Below are 19,263 nucleotides of genomic sequence, written 5' to 3'. Positions count from 1 at the left end.
TCTGCTGTTTCGAGCCTGAGGGACCGATTCAAGGAATATGTTACTCTTAATCTTAATTAGTGGTACCAGGACCAGAGCACGTAAATTCATAAATGGATGACATCTGCTCCCACATTGCTTTTTTATAACCTTTTACCTCCTTTTGAAAAAAAAAAAAACCAATCAAATTAGCCGTCCGCAGAGGATCTCATCTATGAATTTTACTTGTCATGGCCTAAGATAATATCAAACCAGTAACATACCAATTTGGTAAAGGTTAGAATAAAGCTTTGTATGATTACAGCTAAAACTGAACATCAAGCGTTTAGTCACGGTACTGCAGCGCCGACTAGTGATTCGCGGCGAAACAGCAATCTTGGGACTGTCGAAAGTTTCGAGGTTGCAGTACCGTCACGGATTACTAGCCGGCACTTCAGTACTATGATTAAATGCTTGACTCAACAGTTGACGCCAAATAAAAGGTTTAGAACCATTGAAACTCCTTTCTTGGTGGGATTTTTGTGTGGAATCTTGGCATGTTAGAGGTGGCTGCGGTAGGAAACACTATAGAGATAGTGAGAGGAATCGATCATCTGCTGTTTGGAGCCTGAAAGAGTAATCAAAGGTAGTCTCCAAGCAGGCCCAATGGATTGCAAAGACCGTATCCAACTGGAAGAAGGAGCTTGTTTAGCTTGGGTTGCAAAACGTACTTCCTCTGCCAGTTTGATACGGTCTTAGCAACCTAACGTTATAGATCTGCTTGGAGATTAATCAAAGGGGCTCTAGTTATGTTTTTTTTAAAGAGAAGATTTCACCCTATTTTTTGCGCCTGATGTCCCGCAATGGTCGAGTCGAATTTTAGAACATTTTCTACGTAAATTATAGGTGTCGGCCAATCAGGTAGCGGAACTTTTTTTCTAAGGTTCAAAAATGTTTAAGGTCTCATTTATGTATACTCCGAGTGGGTACTATTTGCCCCTAAAAGAGTCCGTTGCCCCAAAAAATGAACGGCTGCATGTACATGTCATGTGTCTATATCGGTGTAAAAATCCCTTTTAGCTAGGCCAGCTGATATCAAGCGTCAAACTGATGAAAGCTTGTTTGTAACGGAAGAAATTAACGGAAGGTAAAGTTCGGCAGGTCGGACGTCCACAGCCGGACATTGGCGGTAATTCGGTCGATCACTTTCAGCTGGAAAGTGCCTATTTAGGGGGTCTAGCTAAGTGCCGTTTTTAATTGCCATAAAAAGGTATTGTATGCCAACTGGTAGTTGGCAATTTTTTCAAATGATCTAGGGTAGATGTGCTCAGCAGAGAATGAATGACATCGGTGCATTTCCTATAGCTTCATTACGAACACGCCCATGTAAAACACGTTTTATAACATGTAAGCCTATGGGGCGGAAAAACTCATGAATGAGACCTTAAGCTATCAGATATTATCTGTAGGACACATTGACTGTTTTAACTGCTTGTGGCTTGAGGTGTCACTGTGACATTAGATAACGCTGTACTTTCGAATGTCACTCTTCTGATGTACTTTATTTTCAATGTTACAAACAATTCAACAAAGCGAATAAAATGTCATATCAAATTGTACACTTGACTCCTCTGCTATGTTTCACTTCATCTTGATTAGTGATACTATAGGGCCACAGCACGTGGGTTTTATATGTATGGACGGCATCATATAGCAGTAAGAGATCTCTCGATAGGTAAGGATGCCTATCATAAGATGTAAATATCTGATATTAATTACCTGTACGTATCCAGGTTCTAATTTTAGTAATCAGATGTTGGGCCTTCTGCTGACTTACATTGGAGATAACGTTACACCTGTTTGTGTCTTTCTTTTGAAATATGATATTTATCAAATCATTATAACTGTAGGTAAGTCTTAGTCGCAGTTGTTCATTGGTTCGTTTATCATTATCTCACTTCCTTGTATTTTTGCAATTAGCCTTCGGGCATGAATTTGTAATAAAGTTATCATTATAATGAAGTTATGAATGGGTTTATTGTAACACTGGTTAATTTCCATCCGTTTCAACATTAACCATGCAGCTTCCCTGAAATGCTTTTTCCAAGGTGTTAATGTCATGTACGTGTCATGTCCTCATTCAGAACTCTATGAGATCTCTGAAAACAGACAGTAAGCCTTGATTTAAATGAAATACAAAATGATATGCTCCATGAAAAGACATCTTTCTATTTATCAATTAAGTTATACAGGGGATATATTATCAACAAAATGCATGTGTGAATGCATATTTACATTTACATTGTGTTATGGTAGGTAATATCATAAGGGTACAAAATAAAGCTTTCCAGTGATATTTGACACAATGTTATTGATGAAGTAGCAATGTAGATATGATTGACTGAAATACAGTCTCCATTTCTGTTAGGTTTACACAATGGATAAAAAACACAGATAAAATAGAATACAATGATTTGACACAATGATTACATTTTAAGATACATGTACATATATCATGTCAGTCATTCATGATAAGACATCCATTGTCTACATTAACAAGCATTAGTTGCAGTTGAAGGTCAAAGTGCTATCATAAAAAGAGTGCGGAAAGTTCTATCCCTTAGTAGAGGCACTCAGCTAAACCTAAGAACTATATGAGATGGAGATATCATTAATTAAAAAGTTAAACAGCCCTGTCCTGCAAGCTTGCAGATTCAGAGATTGAGAGACTACTCACTACTATATCCTTATCAATTCAGCGTCCACTCTTGCAATACAAAATCCAATCAAAACAAGAGAGTCATTGTAGTTTGTGTATTCTATATCTTTATGTGTCTAACTCTGTATTCTGCACAAGATTTGGTAGGTATAGACGTGCCACCGGGCACATGGAACCACACACTTCATATTTATTATTAGACAAGGTGGTTTTCAACTCTCTCCAGGCATCAGCAGACCTGTCATACACATACACCAGATAGTCTGCTGATGACTCTTCTTTCGCAGTGTCGTGGGCTTCTAACCATTATACAGCTGATTCTCCAGTACAAAGAGTCTGGGATTTTTGATAACCAGACGAGAAGGGTTTTCTCGGGTTGACCAGCCTTTCAGTTCCTGCCAGTTATCTGACTCAGTATCGTACACCATAGTCCTAGCAAACTGATCGTCTGTGCAAAAGAGCTCTGTTCCCATGGCAACGGCTGTGCAGAATGGACGATTGGTGCTAGGCTGGGTCCTCTTGTCCCACTGGTCCTGGCTCGGGCTGTAGCGATGCATTTCTGAGTCCACAAGGAAATAGAGGTGCGAACCGCAGGCCACTGTTGCACAAAAGTCCACTGTGCTTTTTGTGTGTAGCAGGGAACAGTCCTTCCACTGTTCCGTGAGCCAGTTGTACTTTTTCATTTCCACCTGTGCACTGCCTCTTCTCATTTCGACGTCAAGGTAGTACAAAATCCGATCAACTTCAACAAGGTGCTCACTGTAGCGAGGCAAATTTTCTCCCAGCTCCATAGTTAGTGAAGACATAGCAGCATATTCCCACACGTTCTTGGAATGATTGTACTCAAACATGGACATCTGAGCATAATCCTTTAACTCATGGGCCAGGATATAAATCTCGTTACGAGTGGTGACTGTCACAGCTCTGATTGTTTGCAGTATTTTAGGTTTGGAACAGCTGATGAACTTCCCTTCAAGAGGGTTCATGTAGAGGATCTCGTTGGTGCTGGAGAAAACAAAAGACATCATAAACTATCAAATAGGGGGGGGGAAGAGAGAGAGAGAGAGAGAGAGAGAGAGAGAGAGTGAGAGAGAGGGCGAGGGAGAGGGAGAGGGAGAGGGAGAGGGAGAGAGAGAGAGAGATAGAGAGAGAGAGAGAGAGGGAGAGGGAGGGAGGGAGAGAGAGAGAGGGAGAGAGACGGAGAGGGAGAGGGAGAGGGAGAGGAGAGAGAGAGAGAGAGAGAGAGAGAGAGAGAGAGAGAGAGAGAGAGAGAGAGAGAGAGAGGAAGAGGGAGAGGGAGAGGGAGAGGGAGAGAGAGGGAGAGAGAGTGAGAAAGAGAGAGAGAGAGAGAGAGAAGAGAGAGAGAGACAGTTAGGGTGTTGAAGACAACATCACAGCATGCTCTCTCACTCATTATCCTGTTTAATATGTCAAAAAATATATCTAACAGTTAGGTATACAATAAGGCGGAGAGTACATGCACATGAATGACATATTAAAAATGTGAAAATGTGTGTAACAGGACCTTAAGATCTGTCCTGAATTTGTGTAAGGACTCTACCTAGAAAGTACAAAGGAGCAGTGTATAAACCTTTCATTGAAAAGCAGAACCATTTCCAGTGTGTCCATCCCGACCCTCCTTTTCAAGCTACAGTTTGAAGTCTCTTTCACCACATTCCTGATGGCAGATATCCCAGGATCCTCCCTGACCAGGGGGTGTTCCAAGATGGCTGCCGTGTCATCTGAGGTCAGCAGGTTGAAACGGATGTGAGGGAGGATGCTGGGTAGGTGGTGCAGTCTGCAGGGTACAAGGTAGGAATGGTTAAAGGTTATTTGTTTATTTATTTATTTCGATTTACCACATTTTGTGGAAGGATTGACATAACAGGTGAACTATCACCTTTTCAAGATGTCATCCCAGACCGGACTGTAAGATTTGGACCATTGCACACCGGGGCACGCCCCTACTCTTTTTCGAAAGGTGTGGTGGGTTCTTTAACGTGCGCGGGGTGTGGCTCTCCCCAAACACAGGACCTGCATTTAACGTCCTATCCGAGGGACTTCCCTAACCCTAGATGAGCTAGGTACTCATTTACACCTGGGTGAAGTGAGGAAAGTCGTGTTAAGTGCCTTTCCCAAGGGCACAACGTCGGGGCGCAAGTTCGGACATGTCTCTGGGCACAATCTGGGATTAGATCCCGGGTCCCATTGTTTGACAGCCGCGCGCTCTACACTTGCGCCACACAACGCCATACACGTTTATATCACTGCAGAAAATTCTGGGATGTTCTTGTTGCAGAACTAGCCTTGAAAAACCATCATGCTTCACCTCAATTGAGCAAGAAAAAAGAGGGAAAAAAAATTAATTTCATCTATAAAATTAAGTTTGTGATGTCGTACAGTTTGTAACTAAATGTAAGTAAAAGTGATCATGATCCAGTTTAGCTCACTGAAGAGCTAATCTTCCACTGGTCGTGACAGAGAAGACAGACGCTATGTACAGTATTTACAGGTTCATCGTACTGGGTAGATTCCCCTAGCGCTTTTCGACAAGTAAATGAATAGTGGACCACGGCTTAACGTCCCGTCCTCAGGACTGCGACCCTTTCCAGTAGCGCGCATGTCCGTGAGGGAAACGGCCTGAATCAACTCACAGCTTCTAGTTCCAAAGACAGGACCATTAACCACTGAACTATGCATGTTACCTACAAAGGATACCGGATATGGATAAGTAGACAAATAGAAGACACCTATAGACATACTAGTAGTGATACCTGTCCTCCCTGCTGTGCTGCACCCATCTCACCATAGCCTCCCACACTGTTGTCTCCTCTTTAACATCCAGCTTATCTTGGCTGATGATCTCAGTCAGCTGATCCACACTAAGGCTGCAGAACTCCTCGCTGGAGGCAACCTGAGTGTTGAAGTGCGTAATGCAGAATGCATTTTAAGACGTATTGCAATTAAAATACATGTACATTTGTCTTAAAAGCTTTTATTGACCTACCTGTACACCTGATTATCTTATTTACAGAAAGCTTTTCTCAGTTCCATGTCCTTTAACTTTAAGTTTATCATAATTTGAATCTGATGAAGGATCTATTTGTTGTCTACTGTGCTGAATTCATACTATCAGGTCTCTGAAGGTTGTCATGCATAAAAGATCAATTTCACAGTCTGTACTCACAATGTAAAAGAAGACTAACCCTTAAAAAGTGTGTACAGATGTAATGCAGACAGCATTTGTGGACATAGTCTGCAGAGAAGACATTAGCAAACTTGTACAGGTCCACACAGGTAGAGAGTTTTATGTTCTTGACCATGAAGTCGCTGCAAGTGTCGCTCACATACTCCAGTTGGAGGAGGTCGGCTGCCTGGTACAGGGGCTGCACTTTGTCCAGGGACACATGGAGGATTCCCGAGTAGATGTAACTCAGGATCTCCCCAAACGAGTTTGCATCCAAACCCTGCAGAAGAATGCAACATAACAATATGCAAAGTTTTGCCACATACCATTATATAAGACATCAAGGAATATAACATGATACATGTTTAGTGAACAAAGCCTTAACAGCCAGGAGTTTACTACCCCCAGACCCCAGGGAAGACCACCAAAGCGATATGGAAGGACCATATTACAAGTGACAGTGGATCAAACATACGGGTAGCGGAGGCTATGGCATGGGACAGGGCTTCATGTAGGAACCTCGCGGAGAGCAAGGGGCCAGTTACTGGCCTGGGCACGTAGGCAGGCAGAACATATATATAATAAGCCCATTCACGGTTCCGCAACTGTGCATGTGCAGTGTCAAAGGTAAAGGCCCCTGAGACGTAAACAAAACCTGTTAAGGCGTTGTTATGCAAATCTAGAAAATGTGGAGACGAGGACTGTTTACAAGCCATGGGCCTTCACCTTTGACACTGCACATGCGTAGTTGGAACCGTACATGGGCTTATATATCACAATTCTATTTAGTGATGAAGGCCAAATTTTCAGTCCATTCTGTTGTTTTAATCTACATTCATTTTGAATACTTAATCTGCTTCTTATGACAGAAAAAAAAAAAAAATTCGTCAAGAAAATGCTGATAATTCGTGGCCAGCAAGTTGATCTTTCACCCCAAACAGATGTCAGTGAGTGGGGAGGGGGGCATGCAATGGACAAACATTTTATATCATTTACACATGAAAGGTCAACACTATTCCATGGTTTCAGACTTTCTATATAACGGGGGGGCCCTAACATGTCACATTTTTTTACGCGCTCCAACTCACGGCGCTCCATCGCTGGTTGCCAGAGAGTGGTCAGGTTTTAATGAATGAATTTTGAACAAATTCATTTAAAGAACATACATAGGCAAAAAATGAATTCATACTGTTCATAGGCCCTTCACGCTCAGCGTTACAAGTAGAAAACGCTGTGAGATGTTTTAGCGAATGTTTGTTCTGATTTAACATTAGTGCCATGCCAGACAGTGTGCCTAACTTATCACGCTTTTGTAATTTTGCTCTCCTCGGAAGTTGGTGATGAAGACCCCGTTCACACTCATTTTTTTCAATCGCGATTGTTCGATCCGATCGCGATTGAACGCAAAGAAACTTTTGCGTTCACACTGCTTTTCGCCAAGTGGATTAAAGTACGCCGTGATCCGATCGCGATTGAAGCACGATTGAAGCATGCTATCGGCGATCATCTGGTAAATGTTGTTGTCCTTGTTTTGTGTCTATTTTTCCGCTAGACATTGTCACTTGGTGCGGTAAATGTCCCTCTTTCGGTGACATTTCCCCAGTTTGGCCTGCACCTCCTCTCTCCCCCAGATTGCGATGAGGACCCTGGTCTCCTCATCGCGCCATCTGCCACCAGCTGAAGTTACTGACGGAGTTTTATTCTTCTTCTTGGGCATTGTTGACGATGAAAAGTTGTTGTTGTTGTAAAAGAGCGATCTGACGTGCGGATTGGGTTTGTTTTCCTGCGCGATGCGAACTATGACCCCACGTACCCGCATGTATGACCTCCCACCCCTGGAACCAGCCGAAATCTCCGCCGATCGCGATAGAATGAATCGTAGTTGTGTTCACACTCAAAATTTGATAGGATTAATTGGGATCCGATCGCGATTAATCCAATCAAACTACCTCCGGAGGTAGTTACAATCCAATCGCGATTGGATCATTTTGGATCGTTCCAATCGCGATTGGGAGCGTTCACACTGAAAAAATCAATCGCGATCGGATCGATTCAATCGCGATTATACTTCAATCGCGATTGAAAAAAATGAGTGTGAACGGGGTCGAAGTTAAGAAAATGTAAATATGGCTTGTAGTCCACTATATTCTAGCTTTCTTTTGACTGGAAAATTTTGACTTTGTGCACGTCTCACGTCATGTGATATGGCCTATATCTAGCACATCCCAGCTCATGTTTTCACCGGATATAGGCTACTACGCACTGTGCGCGTGGCCCAAAGTACGTATTGAATACTTACAAAATCATTACGAAAAAACGACACCGCTTTCATTAATAATACTCCGTCTACTCATTGAGAAATATCTTTGCCATCTGTGTATTCAGTTTCCTTTTCATAGACGGTACCAATCACATGTTAGAGCGTAACAAATCTGTGCGTTGAATCGTCCCGCCACCATCCCGGCCAGACTAAAAGGCGGGAAAACAACATCGCCAGACGACAGCCATGTTTACGTTGTTTTTCTTTGGTCAGTTTATTTCTCAACAAACACTTGAAGACCCAATTTTTTAGTGTTTTATGAAGTTATATTTCTTATGTGTATGATAGTTGTGTATTGCTTGTGCATGCTTGGCACAGGTCGTATATTTAGGCACCAGGCCGTCTAGCTACGCAGTGACCCTCTACTCAGCTCTACCATCGATATCATCATTGTCAAAATACAATTTTAGGACAAAACAAGAAATGAATATGTACACAATATGTTTTGAATGCAAAGACAGCTATATGCATGAACTTCATTTATTTACCTTCCTTATCAGCGTAATCAGTGGTCACAAACACGGCGTACTTATGCAACAAGATTGGCAACATAAAAAGATGTTGCCATGGCAACGGTGGTCTCAGTTAACGTTTTCGTTTTTAGCCCACATGCAAATAAGGACCTCGCATAAATCATATCAGTCGATCACCTTCTTTACCAATATAACACAAGTTGTCCAATGTATGAAAATCTTGTTTTCACAAAAAAATATATCGTGCCATTTCCTCATAGATTACAGTCAAACCTGCCCAAGGCGACCACCCGGCGGACCGAGCAAAATCGGTTGCGATGGACAGGTGGTCGCCATGAAGAGGATTCCACTCACATGTTTCCAGGGCGAGGTTTTCAAATACAGTACAGTCAAACCTGCCTAGGCGACCACCTTTTCAACGCGACCACCTGGCCATGGCGACCGCTTTTTCTCGGTCCCGAAAATTTTCCCCATAGGCACAAGCATTAAGCTGCCTGCCCAAGGCGACCACCCGTCCAACGCAACCGCGACCGCCACGAATTGGGACCGCACAGAGCACAATCCCTGCTCATGGCGACCACATTTTTCCGGCGTGTGGTGACATAGAATTTTGCTGTCGGATTTCGCGGAAATGTTTTTAAGACCTTGACGGACAAAAATATATCAAAAGCATTGATTCCTCCATGAAGTGTTTTAATGAAACGTTCCCACTATAAACATTGTAAATACAAAGGATTGTGAATACTTAGATATCGATGTTGTTGTGCCCATCGTCATCTTATAGTTTACCGCAAGCTTGGTTCGATTTGAACTCAATTTTCAAAACGATCACGTAGTGCATGGCGTCAAAAAGTCAGATTTCACAGAAATTACTATCTATTTCTTGTATTCTCAACAAAAATGTGTCTCTGTCTTACTAAATTCCGCCGGAAATGACTCCGCGGTGGAGGGCAAAACGTTGGCCGAGACATGTTGTTTATTGGTCCGCGACGCCATCTTGTTTCAGCGCAGCATAACGCTGACTTTTCTAAAACACGACGCTTCTGTGTGTGAATATTTAGAATACTCTCCTTATTGATGAAAATTAATATTCTTATATTCTTGTTATTTCCATGACTCTCACAAACCTTTATTGGGCGCTGCTTGCTTGCTCACGATGTAACGGTAAACAAATATTACAACGATAACAGAAAATGTAATTTCTGTAGGATCTTTCTGTCAATGAGAATTGAACCTGGTGGGGGTCATGCTGTCTAAAATCACATAATTTTCCATCCATCTGCGCGGTACATGGTATTTGAACACCTCGAGCTGGAAACATGTTATGATTGGAGTCCTCTTCATGGCGACCACCTGTCCATCGCGACCGTTTTTGCTTGGTCCCCCGGGTGGTCGCCTTGGGCAGGTTTGACTGTACGTAAATGGATGGAAAATTATGTGAATTTAGACAGCATGACTCCCACCAGGTTTAAGTCTCATTGACAGAAAGATCCTACAAAAATTACATTTTCCGTTATCGTTGTAATAATTGTATACAACTACATCGTGTACAAATTTTCGTCATAATTTTGCGTACAAAACAATGGTTGCCACGATGATCTCGCAGCGCTTTCCCGCAATCACACGTTACATTAATAGTACACACACACACGCACATCATCGAAGTTTTAAGGCATAAGACAAATCCCTAGAAAACACCTGCTGGTCCCAGCCTTTTTTGGGGCGCCGACCGCTGGATAAAAGGGTAAAAAAGTTTTCGATCTGGCAACGAAAGATGAAAACGGAACGGTGTGATTTCGTCGCGCCGCGCCGCCAAGCTCTGTGCAACCGCAACGAAAGGTACATGTATGAGTCAGTGCAGCAGAACGCACAGCGTCCAATAAAGGTTTGTGAGATTCATGGAAATAAAAAGAAAATAAGAATATTGATTTTCATTAATAACTAGAGTATTCGTAAATGTTCATACACAAAAGCATCGTGTTTTAGAAAGGTCAGCGGTACGCCAAATCCGGGCCACGCCAAATCCAAGATGGCGTCGGGACCAAGGAACAACATTTCTCGCCCGATGTTTTGCCCGCCGCGAAGTCATTTTTCGGCGGAATTTAGTAAGATACAGACACAGTTTTGTTGAAAATACAAGAAATAGATAATAATTTCTGTGAAATCTGACTTGCACTACGTATTCGTTTTGAAAATTGAGTTTAAACCGAACTGAGTTTTTCGGTAAACTATAAGATAACGATAGGCACAACAACATCACAAACATTTGTCTTAACAATTTGTTTATGAAGGGGGAGCGTTTTATTAAAACACTTCATGGAGGAATCGATGCTATAACATTACTATTCCATATATTTTGGCCTTATTTTTGTCCTTCAAAGTCTTGAAAACATTTCCGTGAAATCCGACAACAAAATGATCCGATGTCACCACACGCTTGAAAATTAGGCGACCGCCATGAGCAGGGATTGTCCTCTGTGGGGTCCCAATTCGTGGCAGTCGCGGTCGCGTTGGACGGGTGGTCGCCTTGGGCAGGCAGCTTAATGCTTGTGCCTATGGGGAAAATTTTCGGGACCGAGAAAAGGCGGTCGCCATGGCCAGGTGGTCGCGTTGAAAAGGTGGTCGCCTAGGCAGGTTTGACTGTATGTAAATGAGGCCCTCTATGCAAGATTTGTGTCTAATAGTGGCCACATTTACTTAACTTCCAAATGGTGCAAAAATGAAATCCCCATCATTTACCACTATGGATTTATAGTATTTTTTCATTAATTATGCAAATTAAGTATCATTTTGCATAATTGATATCTATCGATATCTATCTCTTTCTCAGTTACATATGTCATGTGTTTGAGAGTCCTATAATAGAATGCAGCTGACTTATTAACTGTCCTCATTTATTATGCAAATCAGATATTGATTTGCATAATTGGCATATGATTATGTAAATCATCACTTAAGCTATCTGCACACTAAAAATTATGATGATCCGTCATCCCTTTCTTGCGTTATTCTCTTTCAAAGTTTGAGTCAAAATCAGCTCCAGCAGTTCCAAAAAAAGCCGCTAGGGGGTCCAAATCTACAGGACATATTTTCTTAACAAATACTTAAATTTTAAGAGCTATCCACCACTTAAAAATCATGACTATAGCATGTTCAGAAGACGAGATTTTAAAAGTGAAATTTCCCCTGCAGTACTATAGAAAGTCGCTAGGGGGCCCAAAATCCAATCATTACAAGGTCTCCCACAGACCTACCCATCTACAAAATATGAAGACAATACATCCAGGCATTCTTGAGTTATCGTCCCATGGACTTTCACATTCCTGTACAATTCCTAGAATTCTTGCAATCTGCACACAATATAGTAAAAAATTTGGCTCGCCCCTGAGGCGTCGCCAAAATATAAGATCAGTAAAAAATCCGTGACATGTTAGGGCGCGTGACATGTTAGGGCACCCCGCGTTAATACCTAGAATCTTCTAAAGTTCCCTGTTTCACATCGATCCTAACCTGTAAAACAACCGTCTTCTGCCGACTTTCCGCCATGTCACTTGTAAACATGGCCCTGAAATAGGGGCTGGCCGCGGACAGAACAAGCCGATGGCTGGGAAACCGCCGGTCCTCGACTTCAAGGACGACATCCTGCAGTACCCCAGCCTTCTGTAAGTCACCCACAGTTTCAAGAAACCCGTACTGATATCTCTCGTCTTCAAAAAAACGAGGACGATCTGCGCTGGCTTGGTCTGCGGCAGCCATGTTGATGACGTCAGTTTACCCGCAGAGGGAACACCTGATTACACGCATAATGTAGCGGTAAGAGGGCTGCCATCATCTGTCGAGATCTTCTTCTTTCTTTCTTCTTCTCAAGTTCTTTCATCTTGACCAACTTCAGCCTATATACCGACTGTTAGGTTTGGACAATCGCACATGTGCTCCGGGGCATGACCCTACTCTTTTTCGAAAGGTGTGGTGGGTTCTTTTACGTGCGCGGGGTGTGGCTCTCCCCAAACACGGGACCTCCATTTAACGTCCTGTCCGAGGGGCGTCCCTAACCGAGATAGCTGGATGTCTGCCATATTGATACCGATATCTGTACCCGCTGGCAGGAAGGTTCAGTTTTACGTGGATTTATGTTGAGTGATAGGTTGACAAGTTATGAAAATTAGTTTTCATGATTTCTGGTATATGTTAACGCTGGCACGTCTTGGTCGGAAGTGAATCTGTGTAAGGTGTGTTGGGCCTGCCAATGACTTACGTTCGAACTTACGTTATGCCTGTTTGTATCTTTCTTTTAGTACATATGTAACGTTAGTTAATTTTATCATTTTGACTTTGATTAAAATGCTTGATGTGGACTTAACAGTTGACGCCAAATAAAAACGAGGCCTAGGTTTTAAACCATTGGAAATCCTTCATTGGTGGAGCCTGAAGGACCAATTAAAGGGCTCTAGTAAGTTGTTTTTTGCGCCTGATTTTCCGCAACGACCGAGTCAAATTTTATAACATTTTCTACCTAAATTGAAGGTGTCTGCCAACCAGGTAGCGGGACTTTTTGTAAGTTTTTAAAAATGTTTTGGCATGCTATAAGATACCATCTGTAGGACACATTGACTATTTTTACTGCTTGTGGCTTGAGGTGTTATTGTGACATTAGCTAGCGCAATCCGCATATACAATCATTCATTTCCTTGGTGCTGAACACCATTCCTCTCAGATAAAAACACATCTGTTCTAGATAATGAACAATATATCTTAATTTGTATAGATTTTACATTGATTGCTGTTGTTGCTTTTTAACTCTAATGTTTATTGTATCTTAAGAGCGTTTTTACTGTAGTTTCAACATATATATACTTCTACATTTGTTGTTACCAATTAAAATGAAACTGAAAAAACGCACCTGTCCTTGGTACTGCAATGAACACCACATCAGTTTAACCGCAAACTATTGCAGTTTTAGTGAAGATCGCCACTGTTTTATTTCACATGAACGACGCTGCCATGAAGAGAATTTACGCAGTACCACTTAGGACTGCCAGGTTACGCTTTTGATCCGTCAGAACGACGCTTCCATGAAGAGAATTTACTGCAGTACCACTTAGGACTGCCAGGCCACGCATTTGATCCATCAGAACGAAGCTTCCACAGCGATGCACTATTGCAGTACCACTTAGGATTGCTAGGCCACGCCTTTGCTTAATGAACATATGGGTTTTATTGCAAAAGATACTTTTCACTCATAACATTGACAAAGGTTGTTGATTTCTTGCTAGTTCTTTTATCTCAAAATAGAGAGAACGCTGAACGCTACTTGAACACACAAAACTTGAGAGAGAGAGAGAAATATTTAGTTTATTAGAGACCAAACACTTGCAGCACAAATGAAATGGCTGAATTGTTTGCTTGTACGTTTTTTTAAAAAGAATTTTGATGCTGTATAATGCAACTGCTGCCTATTTTATGTGCAAGGTCAAGTTGCCAATACAATTACGTTCTTGGACTCAGAAAAATATCATTAGACGAGCCAGAACACTCTCCTCTGGGGTTATGTATCCAGCGGAGCTTCAAAGTTTGAGGTAAACTTTTCTGCGCTAAGGTTGCGATTCTTGCGTGGTAGATCATAGCTCTTGCCACAAGTAAGTTATGTTGTTTGTTTGGAATTGCCATGTGTTTTTGTTTTGACCTTTGGACATGAATAAATCTAGAAGGGGTGGATCGTCTTGATATTTGGTATGTAGATAGCTTGGATAATGCTTTAAATAATTAAATACTCAATATACAAATGAGGGGGTAATTTATATAAATTAATAAGGAAAGATTATAAACCCGCCGCATTTCATCGTACAATAGTCTTCTTTGCTAAGATTATACTTTCATACTTTGAACATGTTGGTGTTATTTCGGTGGAGAAGATGATCAACTGATATGATTTATTCAAAATCAATGAGAAGCATTTATGATACGTACACGTATATTTTGAATGCGAATGACAGCTGCGTGCTTTGACTTGACTTACTTACCTTACTAATCAACACGCCGTACTTATGCATATCAAGATCAGTAAAAAAATTATATTCTTGTTACATCGATTATGACCTCCTTTTTTTAAATTTAGGTATCTTTTTTGTGTGTTTTGGTTCGCTCTCTCGTCTTAGATTCGGAGTCAGTAGTCGGAGAATTGCTGTGACTAAATTACAAAAGTATTGGTACAGTGTATTCCTTTTTTTTAAAGGCACCTAGAGCATTTAAATGAGGTTTGAAACACGAATTGAAAAGCTCCACTTTCTAGTAATTTCTGCACATAGGAGGTTTCAATAACACTACACCATTAAAAACATTCAAGGAGCAAAGATGTGTCATTGTGTGACGAGAACTGTTAGAAAATCCAAGCGCTAATAGACTAATCCTGACTGTCCATCACAATTAGCGGTTCGACCAATGAGAGAGTGACTACATGTTCAACAAATATTTGCATCTTAATGTTTTTATTTTGTATTACTACGTTTTGACGGAGGTGGGCAGGGCTATGTTATCGGTCTATTACGCTAGGCGCGTGAAGCTAAAAGATCACCGTGTAGCTTATTTTTGTGCCACTTTTGAGCACTTTTATTATGAAAATATTTACGTATGTGGTAAACAGTGGCATAAGATGTCAATTTCATAAAAATTACAGCAACTAAAATATTTTTAGTTTTCAAGCCTCATGAAATGCTCTGGGTGCCTTTAAGTTGATCAGACACGTGTGTGTTAAGGTCATTGTTGCGAGTAAAGAAAGAAGTGTAAAATAAATACCATGTAGCGGACGTGCGAAAGTAATCAATTCAAAGAAAGTAGTCGTGCACAGCCACATAGGCCTCAGGCAAATCGATTCATAGTATGGTTGCAATTTCCCCCTCACACATTCAATTTCCGTCAGTTCCAGTAGAAATCAACATATTTCGGCACTACCAAAAATCGGTTTTCTTATTTATTTTTTTTCCTTGTACAAAACGTTTTCTGCCAGTAAGAATATTATTCTGTATACCTTGTTTTAAGCAAAAATTGCATCTTTTCTTGTGCTAAGAAATTTTTTCTTAAACCAAGAAAGTTCAAGAAAATTACTCTAGTAGAATCAAATTTTCAAGAAAAAATATCTGAAGGAAAGAATCTGTAAAAATACCACATTTGACCAACAAAAACAAATCTTAAAGTAAGACTGAGAAAATTCTTATTGGAGAACATCATGCTAGAAATATTATATATAATCTTAACTTCAGAAAAAAAAAGAATAAAATTCTTTGTGTAAGAATTGACATACAAATACTTTCGCAGAAGGTTTCTTGAATCTCAGCGTTTTTCTTTGTACATTTCTATAAGAAAATCTTTCTCAACATAAGGAAACAAGAAAAATAAGAAAAAAAAGGTTTTTGGTAGTGGTGCACCACTACTTTTCGGAGGCGGGCCTTTTTGAAACACCATGACTGGACTTTTTGCCTTCGTCAATTACTAAGGAAGGATCTGAGTACTGCGTCTTAAGAGTTAATGGAATTCAGGACAATGTATGTAGTATCTCAACTCGCATGTAACAGTAACTAACAGTAAGAGGATCATTTGCTGCAAATCTTATTTCTAAGCAGAAATGTTTCATGATAATTCAGTGCGTTGTTTCACACCACTCACAAATAGAGTGGTCTTTACAAAAGCTCAATGCTTGTAAACCTAACCTAGATTAACTAACTTAAAGAAACTGGTAATGGTAGTTTTCGTAATCACAAGTAAGTAGGCTGATTAACATTATGTTTTGGAGCGATTCGTAGAAATATAATGAGTTCCTACATTGACTTGTTCAGTCTGGCACTAGGCATCTTCGAATTAGGAAATATAGTCTCCTGGATGTAGCATCCTCCTTGCATCTTTAATTTCCGCGTTTGGAATGTTTGAAACCTCCCAGCTATGTCCGTTATCCACACAAGAAATGTAATTACCGGTGTGTTGTGGTGGGGAAGTGATTCAGCATTGGTGAGGCTACTATGACACACTTTGCTGCAGGCCATAATCCACGTCCAGCCAAACAAAGGACCGTCCACACAAGCCATCCTGCATACTTTGAGAAAGCTCTACAAAAGAGAGCTAGAAATGGCTGATTATTCCATTGAAAACGGCGACGGAGGAGATACAAGAATGCATAACGTACACTTAACATCCATGCCGAAGAGTCAAGATACCAACCCGGTATTCTACTCGGGGCGGCTCTCAGAAAACTCGTCCGGCACCGAGGGCACGGGTACGGGTACGGGGGTAGAGACAAACACGGCCTCGATGTGCTACGAAACCGCTTCATCCATGCCGAAGGGTCAAGACACCGACCCGGCACTCTACTCGGGGCGGCTCTCAGAAAAATCTTCCGGCACCGAAGGCACCTCCAGCCCCGTGTACACAGCAGGGAGTACGGGGTTAGAGACAAACACGGTCTCGATGTGCTACGAAACCGCTTCGGATAGCATTGGAGAAGAAGAGTTCATAGATACCAGGCTCTCAGAAAAATCGTCCGGCACCGAAGGCACCTCCAACCCCGTGTACACAGCAGGGAGTACGGGGTTAGAGACAAACACGGCCTCGGTGTGCTACGAAGCCGCTTCGGATAGCATTGGAGAAGAAGAGTTCATAGATACCAGCTTCGAAGAAACTGGTATGACGGACGCTCAGGCCGATAGTTCTGCTGCTTTCGATAAAGGTGGGTCTGAGAATGATAAGATCCTAAGAAACGACGTTCTGGATTTGTCATTAGTAGTCCAGCGGCATATATTTGAAAAATTGTGCAAATTTGTCTAAAAGTACCAAATTTGGCACACATGTAGTTGAATGTATTCCTAACAATCATAGATATGGAGGAATCTCAATTTCCGACCAGAATTAATTTTACGGGATTTTTTGGCCATTTTCAGTAAAAAAAAATTACATTTTGGGCTCCTGAGTCCTGCTATTTAAACCAAATGGCCTCGAATTTGGTATAGGGATGCTTATGATATATGTCTGCATGATTTCACTCACACTTCTTTTCAAGCATTAATAAAACGGTCATATTTGCGTTTTTTTTTACAATTTTCGACAGATATTGTAAATTTTTGGCTCCTGTGTCCTAGTACTCAAACCAAATGGCCTCGCAATTTGGTGTGGGGTGCCTATATATGATATATATACACAGGATTTCATTAACACTTTTTGCATACACCACTTCATAGGGAGTTTCGACAACGTGGCTCAGGGAGAAGGCGGAAGCACAGACCATGGGCAACCCATTGCCAACCAGGGAAATGACGACGGTACAAAACCATACGCTACCAGCTACCACAATGAGCCTGACGACAGGGGAAGAGATGAGGAGGACATGAAGCCTTACGCTATTGCGTACCTGTGTGAGACGGACATAGAACGAAACACCAACCAGGGAATGGACTACAGTATCAAACCCTACGCTACCAGATACGAGGATAAGTCAGACGACGCTAGACGTGATGATATGGATGATGTAATGTCATCTTCTGTTGCAAACATGAGTGAGACGGAGATAGATGAGCCGCGGCACGTTAACCAACTCCGTCCGAATCCTATGTACGCTCCGAACGATCGCGGACACGCACGTGCAGCAGGTACGATAATATTTTGTGTGAGTGTGTGTGTGTGTGTGTGTGTGTGTGTGTGTGTGTGTGTGTGTGTGTGTTTGTGTGTGTGTGTGTGTTCGAAAACGATGTTGTCAAGGCCTTCTTAACAATGTCTCAAACACCTGGATATCTGAATGAGTGTGCATACCTCAGGGATTAAGTAACTTTTGTTCTTTCTAAGGCCACAGCAAGTAAGTTTTATGGATGACATCAGCGCGCTCATTAGTTTCGCCTGATTTCGAAAAAATAAACAAGAAACTTCATTGCCCTCCGACGGTGGTCAACATGGCAAAAATTGGCAAATACCCAGTGTAGTTCCTGCCCATCATGATATGATCATGACAAGCTGTTTTCTGCATTTGTTATAGTTAATTGAGCTGTATACACATCTTCAAGGACAGTTTAATGTCGACAGTCTAAGGTGTTTCGTTGTATATGAATACCCAGTCTAGTTCCTGCCCTTGATGGTATGACAGGCTGTTTTCTGCATTTGTTCTAGCAAGGACATTATATAATGTCCTTGGTTCTAGTCAATTGAGATGTTTACACAAGGTGTTTCATTGCATATGAATACCCAGTGTAGTTGCTTCAGATGATGGTACAACAAGCTCTTTTCTGCATTTGTTGTAGTTAGTCTATTGAGATGTATACACTTCTACAAGGACATGTTTACTATGAATCAATGAGGTTTTATATTATATATGAAACCTCATTGGTTGAATACAGGAATAAAAGACCTGTTGGTCATGATATCATATTTTGTCGCCTCAATTCTTGTTTCACAAGATTTATGATATCAAAATTTGAAAATATAGGAAATCTTGTTTTTTTTGCCCACCTTGTTTTTTTTTTCACCCTTTCGCATTAGTTTTGGCGTCTGCGGATGGTGTCATCCATAAAATTCACCTGCTGTGGCCTAAGGTAGCAGAACACAATTTTCTCTTTATTCTGTCTGCGTATGGCTT

General features: G+C 41.4%; 2 protein-coding genes across 2 annotated transcripts; both read right to left on the bottom strand.

Moving 5' to 3' along the window:
• Nucleotides 1-2,167: 2,167 nt before the first annotated feature.
• Nucleotides 2,168-5,614, bottom strand: LOC136427579 (uncharacterized). The gene is made up of 3 exons (XM_066416541.1): nucleotides 5,452-5,614; nucleotides 4,269-4,475; nucleotides 2,168-3,682 (listed from the first exon to the last, which is right to left on the bottom strand). Exons 1-3 carry the CDS (start codon nucleotides 5,484-5,486, stop codon nucleotides 2,977-2,979), a joined length of 948 nt encoding a protein of 315 aa, XP_066272638.1. The 5' UTR covers nucleotides 5,487-5,614; the 3' UTR covers nucleotides 2,168-2,976.
• Nucleotides 5,615-5,801: 187 nt separating this feature from the next.
• LOC136426866 (kelch-like protein 40a) lies at nucleotides 5,802-12,413 on the bottom strand. Its single transcript, XM_066415584.1, has 3 exons — nucleotides 12,168-12,413; nucleotides 5,957-6,144; nucleotides 5,802-5,817 (listed from the first exon to the last, which is right to left on the bottom strand). Exons 1-3 carry the CDS (start codon nucleotides 12,411-12,413, stop codon nucleotides 5,802-5,804), a joined length of 450 nt encoding a protein of 149 aa, XP_066271681.1.
• Between the last annotated feature and the right edge of the window lie 6,850 nt (nucleotides 12,414-19,263).

The sequence above is a fragment of the Branchiostoma lanceolatum genome, chromosome 2 (genome assembly GCF_035083965.1).
Source record: "Branchiostoma lanceolatum isolate klBraLanc5 chromosome 2, klBraLanc5.hap2, whole genome shotgun sequence".
Lineage (NCBI taxonomy): Eukaryota > Metazoa > Chordata > Leptocardii > Amphioxiformes > Branchiostomatidae > Branchiostoma > Branchiostoma lanceolatum.
This window is presented reverse-complemented; position numbering and strand designations above follow the sequence as displayed.